This window comes from Asparagus officinalis, chromosome 7 (genome assembly GCF_001876935.1).
Source record: "Asparagus officinalis chromosome 7, Aspof.V1, whole genome shotgun sequence".
NCBI classification, from domain to species: domain Eukaryota; kingdom Viridiplantae; phylum Streptophyta; class Magnoliopsida; order Asparagales; family Asparagaceae; genus Asparagus; species Asparagus officinalis.
The window spans coordinates 3,910,601-3,921,755 of record NC_033800.1 but is presented as its reverse complement, the minus strand read 5'-3'; the positions used below and the strand labels follow the sequence as shown (position 1 = coordinate 3,921,755).

The following is an 11,155-nucleotide window of genomic DNA, read 5'->3' as shown; positions in this document are numbered from 1 at the left end:
GGAAAGAAGAGTTCGATACATCTTGATCCTCAACAGCCAGAAGCCCGAACACAGATCCAAAATACTTGGACATATACATGTGCTCATGATTTCATGAATTCATTCGTACTATATTGCATTCATAAACTTGAGCTACCGCTTGTTTTTGTTATGCTCTGTCAATGTGCTAATATATACTGAGTCACTGGCAATGAACAGGAAACAAAGGCAATTAATATTACTTACCTCATTCTGTTGAGCTTACAGCTGAACTCATAATTTTACAACCAACACAGCATTCAGAAAGTCTCCCAAGTAATCATTTCATACAAAAGCATTTTCTTCTTACTAACGCATGAACCCTGAAAAGTACTGCGCAAACTCTTGATCAATAGTCAACTTGTCTGCAGAACTCTTTCGAGCTTCTGCATCCAGGATTATCAAATAAGTAATTACGATAGAAAATTATATGAAAATGAATACCAACATCAGAGTTTAATTACCTTGTTCAAAGCTCCAACCTCCGGATGCTAGTGAAAATGGTGCCACGTCATCTTTTTCATTGTACAAGTCATGCAAGCTTGAATCAAATTCCGTGATATCTATAGAATACGACGATTCGGTATTGCTATCAGCCTGGGATGTTGTTTTGCTATCGGGACCTCCAATAATATTGGAGCTGATGTTACTGCCATTTTCGGATTCGACTGCCCCTGTGTCATCTGTTCCCCTGTCAATTACATGAGCAGTAGAGTTTTCATCGTCGACGATTTCTGCAAGTTGAGGGTGATGATGATCAGACGAATCTGATTGATTAAGGACTCTATGCTTTGGCAATGGCAAATTCGAGTTGCCATGCTCGAACTGTGGGAACTTTCTCTTTTTACTCAAATCTAGTTTACTGGTACATTGCTCTCCACTGTAGTTAAAGCTGAATTAGTAAAAATTGATGATAAATAATTGGCAGCTATAGAGAGCTAGAGAGAGAATATTCCACAATACCTTGAAATATACATCTTTGAATATACAAAACAGTAGTTGATAACTAGCTACTCGTTGGTAATGCGTATCATCCTGTTGGGAAAACTCGGTCTTTCCCGCCTCGTGAAGTTAAGATAAGCACTTATAAATTAAGATAGTAATGAGAGCACAATAGTTTATGGTCCTCCAATATGGAGGTTCTTCCATTATACAAAAGAATAGTAGGATTACAAAATGTTATATTTTACAAAACTGACTTACTTTGGTGGCTCTCTCGAGCTTGAGGATTAGAACTCTCAAGCTATCTCACTTCTTTCTCAAAGAGGCTCTCTAACTCTCTATATTAGAGGTTTTCTCTCACTCTAGGAAGTGAATTGTTTTCAATTGTCTTTGGATGGATAGGAATGAAGGCGTCCACCCCTATTTATACAACTCCACCTTCATAATGAGTGGTGGGTATTAATTTGATCCAATAGTGAAGATTAGCTCTCTAGAATTCTCCACACATATCTTTACTTTCTAGAGATTTCTAAGAGGGAGATTTCTAAGAAATCTCTACACTCCTCCATTCTATTCCATACTCTTCTAGAATGTTCCAGAAGGCTACACACATCTCTAGAATATTCTAGAGGATTCTACACGCTTCTAAAAAATTATACACTTCTCTAGAGTTCTCCAGAAAGTTCTAGAATTTTCTAGAATCTTCCCAATTAAGGAGAGATCCCAACAAATCTCCCCCTCCCGACTTAATTGGAAGATAGTAGCAAACCAGCACATTGACAGCAATCTTCAAACTTCTTGGATGATATTACATTGGTCATCATGACTGACCAGTTTTCCATCTGTGTGAACCTTGTCAAGATGTATGCGTTTTTCTTCGAGAGCTTCCCAGATCCAGTGATACCGTGTATCAATGTGCTTTGCGCGAGAATGAAAAGTAGAATTCTTTGCTAAGTAAATTGCATTTTGGTTGTCACACTTCAAGACATACCTGGCTTGATCTACTCCCAACTCAAGCAGCAAATTCTTCATCCACAACATCTCCTTGCAAGCTTCAGTAGATGCGATGTACTCTGCCTTAGTAGTGGATAATGCAACGCACTTTTGTAACTTTGATGGTAAGGAAACAGCTCTCCTTGCAAAAGTAGTTTGGAATCCTGACGTTGATTTTCTAGAATCAATGTCACCGGCCAAGTCTGCATCTGTGTATCCCTCTAGCACATGTTTTCCATTTCCAAAGCATAAACACTTCTTGGAAGTAGCGTGTAGATACCGGAAGATCCATTTGACTGCAACCCAGTGTTCCTTTCTCGGATTAGCCAAGAAACGTCTAACAATACCAACTGCATAGGCGATATCGGGTCTTGTGCATATCATTGAATACATGAGACTGCCTACTGCAGATGAATATGAAATCATCTTCATTTCCTCCATTTCTTTCTCACTTGTGGGACTTTGCTTTGAGCTCATATTGAAGTGTCCAGCAAGTGGTGTGTTTACCGGCTTTGCTTTGTGCATGTTGAATCTTTCTAGCACCTTCTCAATGTACCTCTCTTGGGATAGCCATATCAACTTCTTTGATCTATCACGAGTGATCCTCATCCCAAGGATTTGTCTAGCTGGTCCCAAATCTTTCATGGCAAAACTCTTGCTTAGATATTTCTTCAAAGCAGCTATCTTTATGCGATCTTATCCAACAATCAACATATCATCAACATAGAGTAGAAGTATGAGAAAGTCGTCACATGCATACCTCTTTATGAAAAGACACAATGATCGCTCTTCGTCCTTTTGAAATCATGTTCTGTCATGAAAGAGTCAAACTTCTTGTACCATTGCCTAGGTGCTTGTTTAAGACCATATAGATTCTTCGTTAGGCGGCACACCAAATTTTCTTTGCCTGGAACTTTGAACCCCTCAAGCTGCTCCATGTCGATCTCTTTCTCTAGATCACCATAAAGGAATGCTGTCATGACATCGAGCTACTCGATCTCCAAGTCTTGCACTGCTACTAGGCCAAGAACAACTCGGATGGATGACATCTTTACCACTGGAGAGAATATTTCTTCAAAGTCAATACCTTTCTCTTGACTGAATCCTTTTACGACCAACCGAGCTTTGTAGCGGGGCTTTGAGCTACTGTCTTTGGTCTTGATTCGATACACCCACATATTCCTCAAGGCTCATCTCCTTTTTGGTAGCTCCACTAGTTCATAAGTATTATTCTCGTGCAAGGATTATATCTCCTCTTGCATGGCTCTTATCCAATCCACTTTATACATCTTTTATTAAGTCTACAAAATTATTTTGTAATGTTTCAAAACATGGTTAAATTAAAATATCAAAACTCATGTGTTTATATTTACATATTTTGGACTATTTTGTAGCATGTGTATTATCATGTCTACAATCATTTCCCAAAGTTTTATATTTTTTCTGAATTTGTTTGATATTTTTAAATAGGGTTTCAAAATCAAAAAACTGCTTCAAACCTGTAAATCTTCATATGTCAGTTTGCGGTCGACCGTGAGTCCAGAGACTCAGGATGTTTTTCAGAGGCTCGCGGTCGACCGTGACGGTCAACCGGATGCAGTCCAGAGAGTTTTACGATCAACCGTCACGGTCGAGAGAGTTTTACGGTCAACCGCCACGGTCGACCGACTGATGTCCAGAGCCCAAAATAGTTTCTGGAGTTGCTCGCGGTCGACCGCGAAATTCCCACGGTCGATCGCTGATCTGTCATTCAGATTCCAACGGCTAGTTTCCTGAGCCGTTTTTAGGTTGGGTTTTTTGGTCTTTTCTTGGCTTTCTCTTGGCTTTGGGGTTTCATATAAATACCCCCTTATATCTCAGTTCTAAAACAATCCAAGAATATTTTAAACAAGTTTAACAAGGGTTTTAAAGTTTGTTTAGTGTGTTTTAAAAGAGTTTGTTTGTGAAGAAGTCTCTTACAAGTGGAGGAGATCATCTACATTGTTTGAGCTTTATTTTAATCCATCTCTCCATCTTGTTTCTTCAGAGAAGAATTTCTAAACTTAATACTAGTTTTATATTAATTATTTATTGTTTATCATTTTCATCAAGCTAGGGTTTTACATTGAGTTTATAATTGATTTTCTCATTGCTTACACACGCAACCATTGAGCTTATTGTATTTGCATATATTGTATAATTGAGTTATGGGGAGTTGTATCAATTGAGAGTGAGCTTAATTGAGTTCTCGTCCATTGTAGAGAACAACCAAAGTTGTATTCGTTCTTAATTTGTGAGATCACTTTGTAATACACTTGTACATCGAGAGGAGTGTGTGGTAAGAGATGGGGTCGCTTCCAAGAGGAGTGGGGTCGTTAGTAAAGCCTAGAGAGATGTGGTAATTCCGAGCACTTGAGGAATGACACGGGCTATAGATCAACACTTAGAGAGTGTAGAGTTTTGTTACATTGTGAGTGTTGTAGACTTTTCGGTTAGCTAGAAAATATCTCCATCTTGTTTCTTCAGAGAAGAATTTCTAAACTTAATAAAAGATGTATCAGTGTACAAGGTCTAGAATGTTCTTTCTCCTTGTGGGTGGGGAGGATCTTTGGAAAGCAACTCTATGTTGTTTTCCAACCAAACAATCAGCACATGGGTCAAGTGATTTATCTTTTACGCCAGGGAGGAGTTTCTTTCGAGCGAGCATGTGAAGGCCTTTCTCGCTAATGTGCCCGAGTCATTTATGCCATATCTCCATATCACCGATGGTGGTATTTACCTCTCATTTACAGAGTTTAGCTTGCATCACGTACAATGATCATTCCTTCTTTCCTTGAGCCATGATTAGACTTCTTTTGGTGAGCTTCCACTTTCCTTCGCCAAAATAATTCACCAGACCAGCATCATCTAGCTTTCCAGCAGAGATAAGATTGAGGAGCATGGATAGGACGTGCCTCACATCTTTTAGGACAAGCTTGCATTCAGTGCTTGTTGTTAGGATGATGTCTCCTATCGTGACAATTTTGCTCCTATCTTGATTTCTCATTTGCACCGTACCAAAATCACCACTTTGGTAGGATAAGAAGAAACTTCTATGGGAAGTGACATGGAAGGAAGCACCAGAATCCATAATCCAACAACTATCATCATAAGAAATGTTTAGGATATTACCTTCTCCAACGAGATAAAGCAGTTCTTCTTTTGCAGCCACGACAGTAGTGCTCTTCTCTTCTTACTTCTTCGTTCGGTTGATTTGGTCTGGCTTAACATTACCGACCTTTTAATCTCTCTTGAAGGATCGACACTCTACTTTCTTGTGGTCTATCCTTCCACAGTAGTAGCATGTAATCTTTGAGCGTGACTTGACCGACTTTGAGATTGGTGCGGATCTCGACTCTTGCTACTTCCACGACCTTCATTCCTATCCCAGTTTTCAACAACATTTGCCTCGGGATGGAAAAACTCGCCTCGTTCCATTCTCCTTGCTTCTTCACCGAGAAGACTATCACTGACGATATCCATGGTGAGCTTTCCTTCCGGAGCAAAGCTACTAAGTGTAACGACAAGAGTGTCCCAACTTTCTGGCAGGGAACTAAGGAGTAGAAGGGCTTGTAACTCATCATCAATCTTCATGTTAATTTTTGTTAGTTGATTTATGAGCCCCTTGAAATTATTCAAGTGCTCAATCATACTTTGACTATCCTTATACTCCAACTTTACCAACCGTCGAACTAAATATGTTTTATTACGAGGCGTTTTCTTTTGAATCATGGACTCAAGATTTGTCCATAATTCATAAGCATTTGTATAAGTAGAAACATGTTCAAAGAGAGTTTTATCAATATACTTACGAATCATAGCAACGACCTTCCGATTTAGCAGCTCCCGTTTGTTTTCGTCGAAAGTTGGTCTCATTGTGGAATTCATTATATTTTTGATTATTTACAATGAATTCAAAAGAAGATAGCCTTTTTATAAGACATCTCTTACATAATAAGAAGAAAATTACAACTTCTTAGAAAATAAGACAGAAATCGTTTATCAACTCCTGCTTTTGTGGGGACTTTGCCTGTGCCGGGAATGCGTTAACTCGTGGACCACCGATTCACCAGATCCTGATTGAATCATGAAGATTTTGAGGATTCTTCCTTCGTTTATCGAAGTAAGAATCTTAAGCGAATATATTATCGATGTAAGATGTTCACTCTTTCAAAGATCAAGTCTGAGCTTAGATCTCTAGGAATCACCAAAAGCTGCTTATGAAAGATGAAAACTCTCTTTCTTCCTTCAAATCGCCAAAAGCTCAAGTCTCTATGCTCTAATTCTGCTCTCCCCCCTTGGATCTCGTGTATAGGAAGGTATTTATAACCTCTGAGAGTCAATAATGTAAAATAACTGATGTTAGCTTTTTCTTTTAGCGCGGCAGTGGACACTGACGCGGTCAAAGAAGGCAGTTTTTCAGCTTTCATAACCGCTCCCACCACCTTTAATTGTCATTATTTCAGTGGTTATGGGCGTGATTTCTGCTTGTAACTGCTCCCCCACGTTCATAAGTGATCCCCAATAGTTAATAACCCATGTGGGCCACACGAAACTCAAAAAAAGCTATCAAAAATGACGTTTGCATCTTCTCAGTATGCGCGACAGTCGTAACTGTCGCGCATTGCCGCGACAGTTACCACTGTCCACTGTCGCGCACCTCCGAGATAGTTTGTGACGTCTCAAGTATTTTGGCTCTAACTTCCTCGTTCCATCTCGAAATTAGGTGATCCAAAATGCGTTGGAAAACTGACGAAGAGATATACAACTTTTGTCTTTTGGGCTTCTTCAGATTTAGATCGTATCATGGCTTAAACTGTCGTGCATTGTCATGGCAGTTACCACTGCCGCGCACCTTTGAGACAGTTTGCGTTGTCTCGTGTATTTTGGCTCTAATTTCCTCGTCCAATATCGGAATGAGGTGGTCCAAGATGTGTTGGAAAGATAGCGAAGAGATCTACAACTTCCAATAGGCACGACACTCTATTTTCTTGCGCGTCACCTTCCACTTCTGCGCCTACGCGCGTTAGTGTACCTTGTCACGCACCTCGAGATAGTTTACGTTGTCTCGGGTATTTTGGCTCTAACTCCCTCGTTCGATATCGGAATGAGGTGATCCAAGATGCGTTGGAAAGATAGCGAAGAGCTCTACAACTTATCATAGGCGCGACACTCTATTTACTTGTGCGTCACCATCCACTGCCGCGCCTATGCGTATCAGTGTACCTTATCACGCACCTCCGAGAGACTTTGTGTTATCTCGGGTATTTTGGTTCTAACTCCCTCGTCCGATATCGGAATGAGGTGATCCAAGATGTGTTGAAAAGATAGAAAAGAGCTCTACAACTTCCTATAGGCGCGACACTCTTTTTACTTGTGTGTCACCTTCCACTGCCGCGCCTATGCGCGTCAGTGTACCTTGTCGCGCACCTCCGAGTCAGTTTGCGTTGTCTCGGGTATTTTAGCTCTAACTCTCTCGTTCGATATCGGAATGAGGTGATCCAAGATGCATTGGAAAGCTAGCGAAGAGCTCTACAACTTCCCATAGGCGGGACATTCTCTTTACTTGTGTGTCACATTCGACTGCCGCACCTATGCACGTCAGTGTACCTTATCGCGGGTATTCATGTTGTTCTTCTATGTTGTTTCACTTGTTCCTTTGTTTCTTTTGGCTTTGGATGATCCTTTATAACTTAGATAATGACATTCATTATCTTCTCTTTATCTTGAGCTGTATTTGGATATCTATAAGCATTTTTAGACGCCTACAGATATCCCCTCCAAAGTATCTCAGACTCATTCTTTTATAGAAGAGTCTGGAATAATTTGGATAAGACAGGTCTTATGTAAATCCCTTCAGTATTTAATTAAGGAGATCGTGTAGAAGGACCTGTGAATAGCTTCAACTCTTGACTTCTTCATCTTTTAGTCTACTCGGGGCTTTGTAGAATAGCTAAAATTCTTCCGGTGTTGCGTTTATCGCTTTACCGTTGTCGAAATCTTGAACTGAAACTGATGTTTTGATTTGTGAATTAGCTCTTGTCGTTGAACTGATGTTGAACTGATTATCTTCATTAGGAATTCATATCTGAATCGCAATTGAATCCCCTGGAGTCATCCATTAACTTGGAATTTTTTCCTTAACCTTATTTTGGCGAAAATCATTGACGCGTTGACCGACATTAACATAGTTTATCCTTGTGCGTTTACTGGAGTCTATATAGCTTAAGCTCTTAAGGCGTTGGAGCATGACGGTCCTGAGTGTCAAGGCTGCAGGACCAATTGTTCATGTCGGTTCATCTGCCGGTATGGATTTTATCCTGAGTTTACCGGATACTCAAGTCACGAGACCAACTAATGAAGCTGGTGCGTCAGTGACTATCGCATTTATAGGATTTTTGATAAACCCCCATCCATCAACGGATTTGATAAATCTTTACTGACTACCGTTTGAATCGGGCTAGCATGCAGATTGTTTAAGTCCGTTCTGCATGTAACGTTGTGCTAAGAGAATAAACTCTCTTAGACTTGGTGCTATGATGTTGAATACATAGGTTTTATCGTTTATACAGGAACGTACCACCCAGCGACGTGTGTTAGACGTAGACTTATCTCTAATAAGGGATTGAGATAATATCCCCCACGTATAAAACATGGATTTGAAAATGTTGATGGGTTACGTTTTTTTGGTGAAAAGATGAACCAGACACTGGAGAGGAAGAATTTTATATTCTATCTCATTGTCTCTTTTTTGTTGGTAGAGATGAACCTGAAGATGGAGAGGAAGAATTTTATATTCTATCTTCTGGTACAAAAGAAACTCAAAGTGGGATCTCCACTTCAAGAATCTGAAGGGCGAAACTAAGAGTGGGATCTCCACTCCGAGAATCGAGAAGATTTAGATAATCCTAACTGTTAAAATGTTTGATTATCCAATCTAAAAGTGGATTTCTCATTTATTGAGATGGAATTCTAACTTTCGTCCTAACTGTTTAAAGGTTTGACTGAGTGGGAAATGTGTAGACATCTTGTTCATGGAAGGAATCTAGATGGGATTTTGGCTTTGGACCTAATTGTTTAAAGGTTTGACTAAATAAGAATTTGAGACGATCCTAACTGTTTAAAGGTTTGATCGTTCAATTTGTGAACCTTTCGTTCATGAAAGGAATCGAGAGGGGATTTTGGCTTTGGTCCTAACTGTTTAAAGGTTTGACCAAATGAGAGTTTGAGACGATCCTAACTGTTAAAATATTTGATCGTTCAATTTGTGGACCCCTCGTTCATGGAAAAAATCGAGAGGAGATTTTGACTTTAGCCCTAACTGTTTAAAGGTTTGATCAAATGGGGGTTTAAGACGATCCTAACTGTTAAAAGGTTTGATCGTTCCATTTGTAGACCTCTCGTTCGTAGAAGAAATCGAGAGGAGATTTTGACTTTGGTCCCAACTGTTTAAAGGTTTGACCAAATGGGGATTTGAGACGATCCTAACTGTTTAAATGTTTGATCGTTTAATTTGTGGACCTCTCGTTCATGGAAGGAATCGAGAGGGGATTTTAACTTTGGCCCTAACTGTTTAAAGGTTTGACCAAATGGGGATTTGAGACGATCCTAACTGTTAAAAGGTTTAATCGTTCAATTTGCGGACCTCTCATTCATGGAAGGAATCGAGAGGGGATTTTGGCTTTAGTCCTAACTGTTTAAAAGTTTGACCAAATAGGAGTTTGAGACGACCCTAACTGTTAAAAGGTTTGATCGTTCAATTTATGGACCTCTCGTTCATGGAAGGAACCAAGAGGGGATTTTGGCTTTGACCCTAACTGTTTAAAGGTTTGACCAAGCAAACGGAGGGAGTGAAGGTACAAATAATAGTAGGAATGTAGATTTGCACAAATCACTCAGAAGAGGTTTTTGGTAACTAGTGACGAAAAGGGGTTTGCCAATAGTCATGGATTGAAATTTTGGATGTTGTGTCAAAGCTCAATAGTGGGAGTGTTAAAGACTCGGACACAGCGAGAGTTTTGGTGGATTTAACCACGAAGCATTTTGGTGGACCCACCATCAGTTAATTTGATTGGTGAGGGATTTTATGGTTGAGGACTGTGAATCATCAAGCACTCCACAATTAGACCGTAGGAGTTTCGTGAGAAAAGACTGACCCGATGAGGTCATTGAATCTCATCTCAACGAAAGAGTACTTGGAAAGTCACAGTGGGAGTTGACAAAATTGATCCCGACGATTGAAACCAACCAAGAATCGGATGAAGGAAAAACAAATGGGACATGCTTCATCCTTGAAGGATTTTAGAGTTTCGTGAAGAAAGTTTGACTTGATGAAGTCATTGAATCTCATCTCAATGAAAGAGTGCTCTGAAAATCATAGTAGGATGATTTTAATTATTTTGGACATGATTAAATAGCCACAGCGAGAGGTTCTTAATCATTTTTATCATGATTAAGAGTGGATTATTCAGAAAATTGGTTTTCACCTTGAATAATCAATTAGTTTCGGGTTATCATTAAGAATACCACATATAGTATTCTCCAGGAACTTCCCGTTAAATAGGTTATCTTGAATGTACTAGGGATAGTACTTTTTTAGGAATTTCTCGTTTGTGAGCAATGCTACTGTTCTTGATACAGAATCAGGTCTTGGTTCATGCCTTCGTATTCAGCTATGATAACCTCGTATCCACCCCCAGCTTTTAGGTGAACCTGAGTCTAATCACATTTGGTTACATTATTAGAGCGCGTAATTTAAGAAAGCAATTTTTAACCTCTTATATTGATCGGAGGTTCGGGAAACAGTTTATACTCGTATACCTTTTGGAGTGCATGGAGAAGTAGTTTACACTCGTATACTCTTCGGAGTTACATGGAGAAACAGTTTATACTCGTATACTCTTCGGAGTTGCATGGAGAAGCAGTTTATACTCATATACTCTCCGGAGTTAGACGGAGAAGTAGTTTATACTCGTATACTCTTTGGAGTTCCTGGAGAAGCAGTTTATACCCGTATACTCTTCAGAGTTAATGGAAAAGCAGTTTATACTCGTATACTCTTCGGAGTTCATGGAGAAACAGTTTATACTCGTATACTCTTCGGAGTTAATGGAGAAGCAGTTTATATTCGTATACTCTTCGGAGTTATATGTCATCTTTATTTGGCTTGTTTTGCCATTATGAC

At 39.6% G+C, this 11,155-nt stretch overlaps 1 protein-coding gene across 3 annotated transcripts in view; it reads right to left on the bottom strand.

The window, feature by feature from the left end:
* Positions 192-11,155, bottom strand: part of LOC109850941 — a 30,033-nt gene continuing 19,069 nt past the window's right edge. The window contains exons 1-4 of one of the 3 annotated variants that reach the window (XM_020421025.1): positions 1,222-1,322; positions 982-1,080; positions 483-898; positions 192-404 (exon numbers count right to left, since the gene is read on the bottom strand). In XM_020421025.1, coding sequence (XP_020276614.1) covers positions 328-404; positions 483-898; positions 982-995 — 507 coding nt within the window. In that variant the 5' untranslated portion in view covers positions 996-1,080; positions 1,222-1,322 and the 3' untranslated portion in view covers positions 192-327. Of the gene's footprint in view, positions 405-482; positions 899-981; positions 1,081-1,221; positions 1,323-11,155 lie in introns of those variants that run through there. The other 2 variants (XM_020421026.1, XM_020421024.1) reach the window with 2 other exon arrangements.